This window comes from Hippopotamus amphibius, chromosome 17 (genome assembly GCF_030028045.1).
Source record: "Hippopotamus amphibius kiboko isolate mHipAmp2 chromosome 17, mHipAmp2.hap2, whole genome shotgun sequence".
NCBI classification, from domain to species: Eukaryota; Metazoa; Chordata; class Mammalia; order Artiodactyla; family Hippopotamidae; genus Hippopotamus; species Hippopotamus amphibius.
In genome coordinates this window covers 56,061,708-56,076,793 of record NC_080202.1, presented here as the reverse complement: position 1 = coordinate 56,076,793, position 15,086 = coordinate 56,061,708, and the positions used below count along the sequence as shown (strand labels likewise).

At 52.3% G+C, this 15,086-nt stretch overlaps 3 protein-coding genes across 10 annotated transcripts in view; 1 reads left to right on the top strand and 2 right to left on the bottom strand.

The window, feature by feature from the left end:
* MXRA7 (matrix remodeling associated 7) overlaps positions 1 to 410 on the bottom strand; it is a 33,283-nt gene extending 32,873 nt beyond the window's left edge. Inside the window, exon 1 of the mRNA XM_057714918.1 lies at positions 66 to 410. Within this exon, the coding sequence (XP_057570901.1) occupies positions 66 to 407 (342 nt within the window). The 5' untranslated portion in view covers positions 408 to 410. The remainder of the gene's footprint in view (positions 1 to 65) is intronic.
* A 2,245-nt stretch (positions 411 to 2,655) lies between these two features.
* On the bottom strand, positions 2,656 to 12,699 carry JMJD6 (jumonji domain containing 6, arginine demethylase and lysine hydroxylase). 6 transcript variants are annotated; one of them, XM_057716843.1, is made up of 8 exons: positions 12,375 to 12,699; positions 11,472 to 11,860; positions 10,732 to 11,018; positions 9,752 to 9,849; positions 9,141 to 9,229; positions 8,271 to 8,409; positions 7,398 to 7,525; positions 2,656 to 5,991 (listed from the first exon to the last, which is right to left on the bottom strand). In XM_057716843.1, exons 1-8 carry the CDS (start codon positions 12,501 to 12,503, stop codon positions 5,955 to 5,957), a joined length of 1,296 nt encoding a protein of 431 aa, XP_057572826.1. In that variant the 5' UTR covers positions 12,504 to 12,699; the 3' UTR covers positions 2,656 to 5,954. The 6 variants fall into 6 exon arrangements, 5 of the variants coding, with proteins under 5 accessions (XP_057572826.1, XP_057572829.1, XP_057572827.1 ...); XM_057716846.1 differs by lacking the exon at positions 9,141 to 9,229 and having other exon boundaries at positions 9,714 to 9,849; positions 12,375 to 12,692; XM_057716844.1 differs by lacking the exon at positions 2,656 to 5,991 and having other exon boundaries at positions 7,113 to 7,525; positions 12,375 to 12,695.
* Positions 12,700 to 13,134: 435 nt separating this feature from the next.
* The window catches only part of METTL23 (methyltransferase 23, arginine), a 4,677-nt gene continuing 2,725 nt past the window's right edge, over positions 13,135 to 15,086 (top strand). For all 3 annotated transcript variants that reach the window (XM_057716854.1, XM_057716853.1, XM_057716855.1), the window contains exon 1: positions 13,135 to 13,260. The gene's annotated coding sequence lies outside the window, so the exon portion shown is untranslated. The remainder of the gene's footprint in view (positions 13,261 to 15,086) is intronic.

Here is a 15,086-nt window from a genome sequence, read left to right as displayed (position 1 = left end):
CGCCGAGCCGCGGACGGGACCGGGCCCCAGGGTGGGAAGGGGCGCCCGGGAGGGCGGGTCCGTACCTGCCTCTCCTCGGCGGCCTGCTCCTCCGCCTCCGCCGGCGCTGCTGCGGGCTCGTCCGGCTGCGCGGGCTCGTCCGGCTGCGCGGGCTCGTCCGGCTGCGCGGGCTCCCGCGGCCCCTCGGGCGCGGCCGCCGGCTCTGCCGCGCAGGGGCCGGGCGGCGCGGCCGTCCCGCTGGCCTCGGCCAGGGGCGCGGACTCCGCGGGCGCGGGCTCCGGGGGCGCGGGCTCCGGGGGCTCCGGGCTCGCGGCCGCCCCGCGCCGCACCAGCAGCCAGGCGAGCAGCAGCGCCAGCGCGGTGGCCAGCGCGGGCAGCGCGGCCAGCAGCTCTGCCGGCGCCTCCATCGCGCCGCGGCCGCCCGAGTGCCCGCCCGCGGGGACCCCGAGGCAACCCGCCGCGCCGCGCCCCGCCCCGGGGCGGAGCCCCCGCCGCGCCCCGCCCCCGCCGCGCCCCCGACCTCCCCGGGGCCCCGGGGTGGCTCAAGATGCTGAGGGCCAGCGCCCTGGCCCCTTGGGAAGTGCTTCGTGAGGCCCGAGCAGGGCCGGGCAGGACCGGCGCTTTGGGCTTAGACCTCTTTTGACAACCAGTTTGAAGTACCCAGTACTCCGGGGCCCTTTCGGCGTCATTTTAGCCCCTAACAGGTCATCTTAGAGCACTTGGGGATTGCTCGTTGGGGCATGCTGAGGGCGAAGTAAAGACAGGAGGACCCACATAGATGGTGGAACTGGACTGCCTGTCAGACAATGAAAACCAAACACCAACTCTGCTTACTTTTAACCACTTTATAGACCTGTCACCAGCTGCTTTCACTCCTTGGGGTCGCCTTGATGCATTTTCACAAGGAGGACATTTCTAGGTGCTGGCCGGTGAATGCCCCTTCCTGGTCTGGACCCAGCAGCCTTCCACACAGGCCTCAGGGTATATAGAGGTTACCTCCAAAGACGGGCTTCAGGCATTTAGCACCAGGTGCTGTGGGTCAACTCTATTTCCTCTACTGTCTTCTTCGCATAATTCTGGAAAGTAGGAGAGGGTAGAATGAGGAGATAAAAAGTCTACTGTTTTTGTTTCTCCAGACTCTTCCAGGGCTCTGTTACTGAACAGTGTATTTTGGAGATAAATTCATTGTAACCGAAAACTTTATTTCCCTACCACTCCCAAACCCTGCTCTAGTTATTTTTAAAAAACCGAGAGTGGACACAGTTTGTAAGGTAGCATGCCAAACATAGGCCTAATATTGAAAAACCAGGGTTCTGGTTTTTGCATAGGATGCATTTAATACTTTTTTAGAAAAAGTACAGTGTCTGAGCTGATGTCTGATGTAAGCCAAGATGCTGGAAGGAATGAGTGCTGCTGCTGCTGCTGCTGCTGCTTCTTTTTAAGAATTTCTTCTTTTTTTTTTTCCTCCTTTGGCTGTGCTGCACAGGGCGAGCTTGATCCTGCTGCATCACATAGTATAAAGGGGCATGCAGAAGGAATTTTAGTGGTGGATGATGAAAAATGCCCCACAACTATAAAATGTGGAATGAGGTTTATCTCTTGGCTACTAGGTTTGACCGGGGGGACTTTCAGCCATAATGTTTGGGCCTTATTTTTGTCACCTGTCTTATTTATTTTTATTTATTTAGGCTCCGTGGGGTCTTGGTTGCAGCATGCGGGCTCTTCGTTGCTGCGTGTAGGCTTCTCTCTAGTTGAGGAGCGCCAGCTCAGTAGTTGTGATGCATTCATGCTTGGGGCCCCGGCCCCCGCCGCAGCACGTGGGATCTTAGTTCCCCAACCGGGATCCAACGCGAGTCCCCTGCCTTGGAAGGCAGATTCTTTACCATTGGACCACCAGGGAAGTCCCCTGTCTGCCTTGCTTTAAAACATACAGTTGACCTTTGAACGCAGGTTTGAAGTACACGCATCCACTTACACGTGGATTTTTTTCAATAAATACATACTGTGGTATATTACACAACCTGAGCTTGGCTGCAGAACCATGAACCACAGATGCACAGGACTATGTGTTTTTTTGTGTTTTAATTAATTAATTTATTGGCTGTGTTGGGTCTTTGTTGCTGCACACGGGCTTTCTCTAGTTGCGGAGAGCGGGGGCTACTTTTCGTTGTGGTGCACGGGCTCCTCATTGCCGTGGCTTCTCTTGTTGCGGAGCACAGGCTCTAGGCGCATGGGCTTCAGTAGTTGCAGCACATGGGCTCAATAGTTGTGGCTCAGGGGCTCTAAAGCGCAGCCTCAATAGTTGTGGCGCATGGGCTTAGTTGCTCCGCAGCATGTGGGATCTTCCTGGAGCAGGGATCGAACCCGTGTCCCCTGCGTTGGCAGGCGGATTCTCAACCACTGCTTCACCTAGGTAGCCCCAGCAGGCAGATTCTTAACCACTGTGCCACCAAGGAAGTCCCTGTGTTTTTCTTGAATTTTCCACTGCGTGTAGGGAGGGTCGTTACCTCTAAACCCTGAGTTGTTCCAGGGTCAAGTGTATATTTAAGAGGTCCTATTGTGCAAACTCAGTACACTCTATTGACTTTCAGATGAGTAAGAATGAAAACAAGGACAAGACAATGCAAAAATCGAACCCCAAATCAGGTTGCTTTATTTAAAATGATGAACAAGTTTCATCCCAGTGAAAGTTAAAAATGCCAATTCAATGGCGGCGGCCCCCACAGGAAAGACCCAAGCAGAACTTAGGAGGAGCTCAGGGTGCTCTACTTGACCACTGAGGAGGCACGGGGCACTCAGCAGAGGGCCCCAGTTTCTCTGTAGGGTCCAGTCCCCCGTGGAGATAGCAGGTGGGGCCAATTCTCCTGCTCCCAGGAGAGCACAGGATGGGGGTGAGATGTTCCAGGTTTTTGAACCTGAACTAATGAAGAGACAAAGTTGAGAGCCACCTCGGTACTTCTGCTGCATACAATGTAACACTGGTGTAACATCTTGACAGAAGCGGGGGAAGGAGGAGTGTGAGGAGAAACCAGACTCCACATGGAACCAGGGGCAGTACCCAGTACACAGGACAAACAACTTATTATTTGTGGAAACAGCTACATACACATCAAGAAACCTACAGCTGTGTGCTTACATGCTTACTTCCTAGACACTGCTTTCTACATTTACTGAAAAACCCTCATTCAGCCCACACACTCATCTAGAGTCCTAAAGCATATCACGGCGGAATCTCTAATAAATTTGTAAAGCACTTGCACCAGCAACTTTCCTGCTGATCCTTAAATACCTTTAGCTGATTTACAAAGAAGCCGCGTCCTAAGTTAAAAGTACAGCTATAATTATAATTATGTTCTTTTGTGAAGATCTCATAAACTTTGCATTTAGTAAGGACCCAACTTGCTTTTCTGGTCACAGAGATGGACATGCATGGCGCTACCCAACCTGACCCTTGTGAACCACAGCCACGTTCACTGTCCGTGAAGCTCCACGAGGGCAGGCATCTGGGTTTGTCACTGTAGCGTCTCCAGCACCTAGAACAGTGCTCGGTACTGGAACATTTGTTGAGTGTTTTAATAATTAACGAAGGGCATCTGCAGCCATGGGCAAAATATGAGTAATGTCCCTATTTTTGATGGCTCTCCCCCAAAGGCATCACCTCAATGCAACAGCACTGCTGACCCCAGGGGCACCTGCGTGCAGCTCTGGCCACCTGGGGCTGATGGTAAAGCCTCTGGTACCTCCTTCATCCCCAAAGACCCGGAGCCCTCCTGATGTCCTGGGTCCCTGGCTCTGGTCTCGTCCACCCTGCTCCTTCTTTTAGTAGTTATTAGTCCAAGTTCCTTTTTTCCAGGGCCCAGCTTGTTGGTTTTAAGACCAGCTGTCTTCTCAGAAAATAATCTCTAAAAATAGTTTAATGTTGTATCTTTCTCCTTACAATCCTTGATACCTGTGGAGTAGCTCAGGCCAGGTGGGTAGAAGGGTTAACTTTAGAAAGATGGACCCTGGTCCACCTCCTCCCTCACTGTGATCACCCAGCCACACTCTGCTGCTTTCTGTTTTCCCACCTCGGCCCTGCGTTGCTTCCACGATGGTGTGTTTGCCTGGTCCACAGTGACAGTAAAAGAGGGGCTGCTGAATCTCTGGCCTGGCTAAGACAACGAAAGAGCATCCCATGGCCATTCGTGGGGTGGCGAGAGCCAAACGTAATCCATGCTACCAGGAACTTTCAGGAGAGGTGACTGCGGGCCTGTCAGGCTAGATCCCTTATACCTGGGTATTGTTTACCAAACAGGAATGCTCTTTGGCACCTGGGAATTAAAACTGGGTGGCTAGTCTCTCAAACCAAACTTCCACTTTACCATCCCCGCCGCTGCAAATGTGTCCCACCGCGCCCCCTAGCGGCAAGCAGCCTGTTTGGTGGCTTCATCCTTTAAACCGAAGTGGAGGGAGGTGCTGTTAGTATGGATTTGAGAGGGAAGGGAGTGTGACAGCCCGGTAGCAACACTGAGGAAAAGAGAAAAGCATTTTGAAGATGTCAGGAAAAATTTTTTAAAAAAGAAGAGGAATGCCATTCAAATATGAATACAATCTCTCAGGGTTTGGACTTGCTCACACCCACAGACACTCCTAGAGGGCGCTGCGGGTGGGTGAGGAGAGCTGCAGGTATAGCGATGCTATGAAACGAGCAGACTTTCATCCATCCCAGACATGAGTTTTGGTTGGCATTTTAGAATGCAGAAAATTGGACAAAGAGAAAAATAGGGGACCAGCTTTCTAGAGTAAAGCCTCACCACCCAGAGAGTCAGGAAGTGATAACTGGTCTGTCAAACATGGAACACGTGGCAAAGAAGCGACCAGGATTCCCGATTATACCCACTTGAAGGGAGGATTCTGAGAGGCAACACCATATAACCTCAGCCACCCGCCCACACTTCTCTGCGCCTCGTGGCACCAGTGCAGCTCGATGGCCTCCAGCTGCTGGTGCCCTTCCCTTCTCATTCCAAACCCAGAAAACAACCCTCTCTTAGTTGAATTTAGGGACAGATGAAGGCAAGCAGGTGAACTAAAAGGGTGAGAGAGGGGACCTGCTGGTCACTGCCTAAGTGTTTAAACCAGAGTTACACAGAAGCCTAGACAGACCCCAGAGACCAGAGGCACCACCCTGCATTTATTCCCAGCAGGTAGCACAATCCCCACCTGATGTCTGCAGGTCCAAGAAATGGGGCCACTATTCATGAAGCCTCTTAGAGTGAGAGCTTCTGACTTGTGATCACGTGGCGGTAAAGATGGGGACAAATCTGTAAGGCCTTGGCCCTGTTTATAATTCAAGTTCTGTGACGATGAAAATTATCCATGGAACCTAACAGCCTCTCTGATCATGGAGAAAAGCAAATGAATCCTAAGACAACATCAGGCAGTGGTGAGTGGCGCGGCCCACGTGGCCGGGTTACTGCCCCCGAATGCGTTTTTGAACAGATGATGGCAGGGAAGGTGGCACACTCGTGGTCCTTCTTACGTGTAACTGCTTCACACAGAATTCAGTCCACTCACCACTCTCGGTGTCTCTATTTGCGCGCAGCCGGCCACGTGGACGGCGGGAGTCCCTCATCAACACCAGCCAGGCAACAGATGCAACAAGGTGTTCAAAGGATCACAACCCTCCAACCTTGCGGTCGACCAGCTTGGTTTTAACGGAGAAGCACAGAACCTTCTTGCCCGACATCACGGCAGCCTTCAGTGCTTCACTAAGTGTGCTGAGTTTTTTTAACTTCTTGACAATCTAGTCCCAGTAAGCAGAAACAACGGCATTTGACCGGAGACAGGAACTTGGGCCAGAGAGGATTATCCGAATTCAAAGGAGACAAAGGAGAAGGTAGGAGCAGAAGACGGGAAAACTGAGTTGGGTGGCCACCAACAGCTCACATGGGAGCCACCTCAGGGAGAGCTTCTGCTCAAGGGTGAGCACGGCCTCCACAAGTGTCCCTAATCCTGCCAAGGAAAGTACAACTGCCTGTAATGAGCATGTAGACAGCACAGCTGGGTGCAAAGCTGGAAGGAAATGTTAAAAGCAGACCCCCCAGGACCCCAGGTTGATATAATGGCAGGACTTTCTCTCAAAACTTTTCTTATAAAGTCACACCCCAAGGGCAGATATACGTCTACAACACAGAAATAACTTAAAAAGGCAAGAAGAGAAATCTAAGTATGGTTGTGAAAAGGACAACGTGGGCTGAGAAATGCACACAATCTAGTCTGATAGATTCACTTAAGACACCTGAATTTCCCTCATGGAATTCCAGCCAGACCCCAGAGAATGAGGAAAAGATGACAGAAAGGAATGTGGGTCCTCAACTTTTAACATATTTAAGCATGCACCGGGCTGCTTAGAGATACAAAGAACATAACAGGAACATCAGCTGCGGAAGTCAGGGACTTCAGACAGAATCCTACAAGCTTCAGTACTTCACTGTCTTCCTTGAAACCTCACCTCTTCCTTTTTTTTTTTTTTTTGGCCTCATCACGTGGCATGTGGAACTTCCCCCAACCAGGGAAAGAACTCGTGCCGCCTGCACTGGAAGCTTGGAATCTTAACCACTGGACCACCAGGGAAGTCCAAAACCTCACCTCTTAATGCTACCAACAGTGACACTTCAACTAGCAGCACATGGACATCTGGGTTCTGGGGTTTAAAGACCCTGGATGCACACAGTCATGAAAGTTCAGTGGGAGCCTGTTCTGTGCCCAGCGCCAGGGCAGGTGCTTGCAAAAACATTAGCTTATTGATTTTTATCTCAAGTTTTAATTTATTTAGATCCAATCGGGTTTAAAAAAAAAAAACCCACTGGACACAGGATTAAGATTGTATAAAAAAATCTGCAAGTGCTCAAAGCAGCAGTGGCAAACTGGGAGAAAAAGCAGGAGGCCATGCCTCAGGCTCTTCAGAAGACATGGGGTAACTTCTCAGCATGTTCCCCCTTTACTGTGGTAACTACCATTTCCCCATCAAGGGCACCCACCATCGGAATCACTACTTTCTCCCAAGATCATGACAAGAAGAGAAACAAGGGGAGGTTCTGGTATCCTCCAGGAAAAAAATTTCTGAGATATATAAAATGAATTTAACTTTTATTAAATAATGTAAAGGGTTCCGTTGGCACCATCCACATCGGTTCTCGCCCTTACGCATAAAACAAGCCACGTTCACTTGCATTGGTAGCAGAGAAAAAAGCTACTGTAGCAAATGCTAAGTGAATGGACCCCCATTCCCAGAGCATCCTCATTCCCTGGCTGTTGCTGGCCCTCCCGGGCCTGCAGGATCCGCAAGGCTGCCCCCCGGGCCCCGCCGCAGGCTGCAGGCATGTCCTTGCACACAGACGACAGCCGCGAGCGGTCACCTGGAGGAGCTGCGCTCTTTGCTCACACAGTCGTCCTGCGAGGTGGTGTCCCCGTTTCCCACCATGCCACACGTCCTCCTCTTCTTCCTGCGGTGCATCATCCCTTCGCCTTCAGAGCCAGACTCGCACTGGACGTGGGAGGAGAAAAACAGGGGTTCAGCGGGATGCAGCCCAGCTCTTCACTAAAGGAACTCTGCCCTCAGGAGACAGCACGATACTGTCCACGCCATCTCCTCAGAGGCCAAGGCTCCCTCCAGCACTCTCCAATGGAAGGACTATTTGTTCAAAATCAGGATCCTCCTCTAAGACTGTGTGACTGCCAGCACTTTGCGATGCCATCGTGGAATTTCACTGCACAGCACTTAACACTCATAGAACACACGGCCTCCTCCAAAGACGAGGCAAGATCAGTGGGTCATGCAAAGTCATGAGACAGGCATGTCATGTGCTAAAAGCACGGACCCTCTTACCCGCACTGTCAGCTTAAACAGGGGGACAGGATGTGCTGGGTTTCTAGGCTTATAATCTACCATCCACAGGGGAAATTCCTGACGTGGGTTCTGAGTTTGGGGAATTCTTGAAGTTTGAATCCTGACACCACTGTCAGGTAGCTGTGTGATCCCAGGTCATTTACTTAACAGAATCCCCAGATATTCCTCTCACCTCTAGAGATTACTGTAATGACTCGCAAAACATGAAAAGCTATGAAATGGGCAAAATTCACCCCACAGTAGGACTAGGGGCAGCTGCAGTTCTTGGAATTAAGGGGGACACGTTCCCATCATTCTCCCTTCCAGGTAGGCGGCGGGAAAGTCACATCTAGTTTTCCAGGGTGACCTGCCCTGGAAGCCCCGGCAGCGAGCACAGCCTCACCTCTGAGTCCGAGTCAGACGAGCTGGAGCTGGAGGAGCTGGAGGAGTCGCTGGAGCTGTCAGAGGCGATCCCCGTGGATTCCTGCAGGTCGACGGAGTCAGCCAGGACCGCCAACTCAGGGTGCTCCTGCTTCAAGATCCTGAGAGACAAGAAACGTGTTCCCGGTGCTGGGACAGGCAGCGACACCCACACGTGCACCCCAGACTCAGAGCTGAGCCCTGTCTCTCCTAGACGTGCCTGGATGGTGCTGAGGACACGCGGATCCACAGGCCAGGGACAAAGCCCCGCGTGCTGCTCAGGCTTTCCTGAAAGGAAAACTAGCGGCATGCCACTCGCTGCCCCGTGCAGACGAGCCGGACGAGCTACGGACACCTGAGGCAAAGCTTCCTGGAGATAGCCTTAGTTTTCCCCCTGGGGGAGACAACCTCGCTCCCTCATAGTTGCTCCTGAACCCTTCCTAGCTGCTGTTTTTTCACCTCTCCTTTCCACAGCACAGTACTTCAGGATGGGAGCTGGGCTTGGTCACATTTTATTTGTAAGAGCAGAAACAATTAGGTTTGTAAGAGGTCAGAAGTGTCAAGTAACAGAAAGGGGCCCCCCTCACTCAGAGATAAAGCTGAAGGCGACGATGAGGGGCAGCAGCCAGCCCCCCCCGTCGGGAACCTACTCTGGTGGCCACTGCAATCAGGAACAAAAGACCTGCTGTTCAGGAAGGCCTTCAGCATGACCAAGTGGCAGCACACGGCAGCCTGCGGGACAGAGTCAGTGGGCCTCAGATGCCCGAGAGTCTGGGGAGAACAAAGCCACCACCCTTGCTGGCCCTCTCAGCAGGGAGGCTGAGCACTGAACAAGCCAGAATCCCTCTCTTACCCCGAGAGCTGGTCCCTCCAGGTCAGGGTTGGGACACAGTGGCACGGGGTGGCTGGGGGTGGCTTGCACTGCCGCTGCCCGTGCTGTATCTGTTCTGTGGATAAACAGAGGAGCTAAGTCTCCAGGGCAGTCACCTCGCTCACAAGAACTGAAGGTAATAAGTTCAAATGGGAATAATGCTTTGGGGTAAGAAAAAGAAACAACCAAAATAAAACCCAAACAAAACAGCTTCCTTTGCTAGTGCTAGCTTTGGGGGAAAAACCAAACCAAACCAAACCAAAAACAACAACAAAAAAACAGAAAACGAGAAATAATCCCAATGATGACCATGTTTTGACTGACTGGCTTCAATCAAACATGCAGCCTGAGCCTGTCACCTCGAGGCTGGCAAGCATCCTGAGCACAAGCCCTGACCTTGGACCCACTCTCCTCTGCCCGTGAGGTTCTGCAGCCCCAGCTTTTCCCAGGCTTTCTAAGATCAGCACATGTTATTGCACCAGTGGACTCTTTCCATTTTATCTCTGGGGTAGAAGTTGCAACAAAGCAAAAATAAGAAAAAAAAAAGTCTCTCACCTATACCATTTCCTTGATAACTTTGGTCTCCCTCTTACCGTCTTGTGCCAGACAACAGGGAAGTTGGTGCTGCTGGCAAAATTCTGGGTAATGGCAATGGTAGTATCAAGATTGAGGACGACGTGCCACCAGCCTCCTGAAATCCAACAAATAAACAGTTAATCAGGATTTGGTTCTACAAGCAATCGCTCTCTGACATAAACTTCACGTGCCACATAAAACAAACCTCAGAAATGGGGGATTCCTACCCACAAGGGAGAGCTTTAGGGACACAGGACCCAGCATGGCAAATGCTTCTCCCGAGGCAGGAATCACCAACTACCTGCTTGTGTGAAGTTTCACTGGAGTGTGGCCGCGCCTGCTAGTTTATGGACTGTCCGTGGCTGCTTTCCTGCCACTCGGGCAGGGCAGAGCAGTTACGACAGAGATGGTCCAGCCCAGGGTGCCTAAAATATTTATTCCCTGGCCCTCGTACAGGATAACTGTGTCAAGTCCTGTTAGTCCATAGCTGTGACCAAAACTGTAAAGGCAGCAGGTTCCTCAGTTTCTAGAAGGAGGATGCCCATCTTAAATACCCTTACTTCCAACACTCAACCTATCAAAACAAAGTGTAGTTTTCAGGTATGGAATTTCCTGCCTCTTGGCTCTTAAGTCACTATTTCCTGACTCAATCCACCCAGTGCTACCCTGATTGGAAAACCCCATTTACAGAAATAAGCACAAGTCACCGAACGTATTCAGTACACAAAGACACCAGATGACTACTACGGATAAAAACGAACAGACTCTCTACATACAGAAGTTTATCAATAGTCATTATACATTCAGGTCACAAGAAACGTGGACAGCAGCCCCCTGAGCACGTGACCACACAGCAACACATCACCGTCAGAGGCGGGCACCAGTCAGTTCACCCAGAGTCAGCATGCAGGGGGATTTCTTTGATTCACTCCATGTAATTGTGCTCCAAAACAATAAATGACTGAAATCAAAGAGAGTACTTTCGGTTCATCTGTACCTGGTACAAAGACAGTCTCTCCTGGTTTTTGTAAGATTTCCAGGGGTTTGAATTCGGGCGGCCAGGTTGGAAGCTGTGTCCGGGGATAGATGATGTTAAACCAGGTAATAGCTTCGTCTTGCTGGTTCCCTCCTTCTTCGCGGGTCACCTTGATGAGTTCCCTGGGCGTGCTGGTAGGGAACAGGCACCAGCGCTTGTGGCCCTGAACTAAGGCATTCCAGGCACTGGTTCCCAGAGGGTCGATGTGAATTCCAGTTCCGGAGCGTGGTGGCCCCATCACAAACCACCTAAAGGATGGAAACATCCAAGATGTGAAGTGTAATTTAACTGTACACACACACCACAAAAGAAGCTTTAGTTTTATACAAATGTTATTGTTATCTCAAAGTCTACACAAACGCTGGTACACAGAAATGCTGAAGGAATTGGACCGATCCCTCACAGAAAAAAGAAAAACCACCAACGTGGCTTACTACTGGACTTTATTAAAACGTCTCTTACAGATCACTGGTTCAACTCTTTCTTGCATGTGTGAATCACCCGAGGAGCTTTCAGAAATCCTGATGCCCAGGCAGCACCAGGCAGGAGGCTCTGGGCAGGCATCAGAAGCCCTCTAAGTAAGTTCCATGTGCAGCCAGGGGAGAACCACTCACTGTTTGGGAAAAATGCTTAGCTGACGCTGTTCAGCTGCCCCTGCTGCTGCAGACAAGATCATAACCACACGACAGCCCAGTATTTACCTGTAAGGGGGCCTGCGCTTCTCCCCCGCATATTGGAAAAGGTCATCGGTGAAGAACTTGGGCACCTTGTAGTCTTCCAAAAGTTTCCTTCTTTTGGGGTGTTCCCCGTAGCTGCTGTCAAAGATGTAAAGGGGGCTGTCATCTCGGGTGCTCTCCATGTACTCGATGTAGTATTTCATCTTCATCTTCACCGAGTAGCCGTCGTTATCCTCACCACACTTGAATTTCTGGTTCCGGTATTTCCTTTTGAGGCGCTCCAGAGTCCATTTCTCCTGTGCGGACCAGCCCTCTTGGGCATTCAGCAGAACCACGGGCTTGTAGGGTCTTTCATACCGCTCTACAAATTCTTCCACCGACAGCTGTAAGGCGTCCGCCCTTTCCACATTGTCCTGAGAAAATCAGAAAAGACCCAGCGCATTAAAAAAAAAAAAAAAAAAGTCCGGCAGCAGTTAAGGGTTTCCCCAAGGCCAACTAGCGATCACATACCCAAGCAGCCAGATACTAGTTTTGGCTCCTCTTGATGAGGGAAGAGGACCTGCGTGCGTTCGGACACTGCGCGCCCAGCGCCACCCCATCAGGGAAAAGGGGGCTTCGCGCCTCCCACACGTGGCCTTTGACAGCCAGGTTGCCCAGGGCCCCGCCGCCCAAAGGGGTGCAGGCGTGACAGGCCTCGTGAACGGCGTCCAGGGCGTGGGACCCCAGCTGCCCCGGCAGGCGCGGCTGCGGCGCGTAGGAGGAGGCCCGCCCTGGAATCCGGGCCCCGACGACCCCGATCTCCGGGGGTGCGGGCGAGCCCATCGGAACCCCGGGGGCCGTGCCGGGCGCGGACTCCGGCCCCGGGAGAGGTGCGCAGTCCCCGGCGACGCCCGTGCCCCGCCCGGCCTGCGATCGCGGCCCGCTCACCGCCACGGCCGCCGGGTTCAGCGAGAAGCTCTCGTAGTAGTTGTGCCGGGTCCAGTCCAGCGAGTCCTTCAGCTCCGGCCGCGCGCTCCGCTTGGCCTCGCGGATCCGCTTCTTGCTCTTGTGGTTCATCCTGCAGGGTTACCAGCTGGCCCCGCGACGACCTCGGCGCAGCTCGCTTCCTGCCACCGACGCGCCTCCTCCCCGGCCCGGGCGGCGGCGGCGACGGCGGCACCAAAACGCCCTTCGCTCCGGCCCGGCGCCTTTAAAGTCGCCTTCCAGAAAATTCACTCCCTAACCACCTCCCGAGCCTCGGGTTGGGCCTGCGGCCGCCGTCTTCCCCGCCCCTCGGCTTCTCGCGATAAGCCATTGGCCTCCGCGCGTCAGGGATCCGCCCTCACACACGCCGGGTCTCCGCCATGTTGGGAAGGTCAGGACGGCCGAGGCACCACCTCGCTGCGGCCCCGCCTCTCCCGCTTCCGGCGCGCGTCGCTTCCGGCAGCGCGTCTTCTCTTTGTGGCCCGCTTCCGGCCGGCTCGCAGTACCGGCCTTCTGTTCCCTGTGTGTTATCTGCCGGGTTTCGAGTCTGATCTCGCCGCGTGGCCATTTCGTCGCGCGAGGGGTGCTTACCCCCTTTTGCCGTCGGATAGTAGCAACCCGACGTGCGCCGGGGGGACGGCCGGAGCCGGCCCCGGAGCCCCCGCTCTTGCAGTTTGGCAGCCTGGCGGCCCGGCGCCGTCCCCTGCACCCGGCCCGCCCGCGGGCCACCGACTCCCCTCCGAGCGAGCATGGCCTTCGAGGGCATGCGGTCCGGGCCCAGCGCTTTTTGTTCTCGGAGGAGCCGGGCCTGGGAGCTGAGGGGGCCGTGCTGGAGGTCCGCGTCCCGCAGGTGCGTGCGGAGGCACCCGCCGGGAAGCGCCGTGGGGCCGGAGCGGTTCTCAGCCTACCAGGGGCTGTAGGGAGGGGCACAGGGAGGGCGTGCGCGGCTTCCCGCTTTAGGGCGGACCACAGAGCGAAAAAGTTTGGCATGAAGCCGTTTGGCAGGTGAAATGTCCTTCAGTAAGAAATGTGAAGACCCTGCCAGGAAGGGAGCCTCTTTCTACCTAATATTTCTTGTCAGAAAAGTGGCAGTCTTGACACCTAATTTTTTTTTTTTTTTTATCTTGTTGAAGGGCTTCTTAATTCAGTTTTATCTGGGGTGGGGGGTTCCAACCCTCACCAACCAAATAAAGTTTCTTGGGCTGGCATTGCTTCCTTTCAGTTCATGGCTGCTCCCAAACTCTCAATAGCAATTATATTTTATATGAGTCCGGCTTTTCAGAGCACTTTGACGTTGCAGTGTTTCATTTGACTTTCACAGCAGCTGGTGGGGTAGGCATTGCCAGTAGAGGTTTAAATATGAGAAACAGAGGAGTTGAAGGCTGGAGTGGAACCCATTTCTGGCAGTTTCTAAAAGCCTTCACGTCGAAATACCTACCCTTTGGATTATTTTTCCCCCCTTTTTCCTTTTTTTTTTTTTTGCCGCCTGCCACGTAGCATATGGGATATTAGTTCCTGGACCAGGAATGAACGCCTGCCCCCTTCAATGGAAGTGCATAGTCTCAGCCACTGGACCGCCGGGAGAGTCCGTCCCCCACTCCCATCCCCTTTGGATTTCTTCCCAGATTTAGAGAGTGGTTGAAGATACACCTTGTGAAAACAAGATATATTTTTTCTTTTACACCTAAATCTGCAAAACTCACTCCTCAGGTCAAGTAGTCCTGGGTAAAATCCACAAGGGCAGGCATTTTTGTTTCTTTTAATCATGCCTAGCATATTTTAGGCACAAATATTTTTGTTGTGTTGAATGATTAGGTTCAGACCTTAGTTCCTTCACCTTTGATATTTTTACGTCTTCAGCCTCCTTTCCTACCTCCCCAGGAGGGGTACCCTTTGCTCTAGGAAACAAAGTCTTGGCGATTTTGCAGTTTGACAATTGCTGACTTTTGCATACTTGCTTTGTACTAAGTAGTTTTCATCGAATCTTCCTAAGCATTCTGTGAAGAGAGTATTTTGCAGTTGAGGAAACTAGGCACAGACAGGCTAAATAGCTTGAGTGAGCTCACGCAGCTAGTAAATTATGGATCTCAAGTTGGAACTCAGGCAGGCTCATTCCAGAGTTGTGAGCTATGTTACCTTGCCTCCCTAAATACCAGTCTCATAATTCAGTGCCTCCCCGAAGGCTTTGTAAGTTGCCTGCCTTCCTAACTCCAGGATTCAGCTCTACTAAAAGCTCTTCTAGGATGTCATCCTAGGACTACACGGTTCCTCCTTAGCATCACCAGGTTACACCTGTGCTTAAAGCCCTCCAATATCGTCTCACTGCACTTAAATAAAAGCTAAACTTCCCATGGCCTGCAAGCCCCCACAGGTCTGGTCTCTGCCTTCCCTCTGACCTATGCTTGTACTACACAACCCTGCCTCCTGCCCACAGGCCTGCACTGCCAGGGCTCTCAGCCCAGAGAGAGGCCTTTTGCTTCCTGCTTCTAGAATCATCCTGTATCCCTATCTAGAGCAGCCACCTTGTGGTCACTGCCCACCCCATTTCTCTCACATCACCCTGTTGAACTGTGCTTGTGGCAACCCAGAATATCTATTTGCCTACATGTTGCTTGTCTCTCCCCAGTAGGAGATATATATATGTATGTGTATATATACATATAATTCATATTTCAT

Excerpts from the sequence above, each read along its gene's own strand:
- JMJD6 (XM_057716843.1), bottom strand. The coding sequence starts at position 12,503 with ATGAACCACAAGAGCAAGAAGCGGATCCGCGAGGCCAAGCGGAGCGCG. Across the intron at positions 9,230-9,751 it reads CTGTTGTCTGGCACAAGACG|ATACAGCACGGGCAGCGGCA; the intron begins GTAAGAGGGAGA and ends TCCACAGAACAG. Across the intron at positions 7,526-8,270 it reads CGTCTGACTCGGACTCAGAG|TGCGAGTCTGGCTCTGAAGG; the intron begins GTGAGGCTGTGC and ends TCCCACGTCCAG.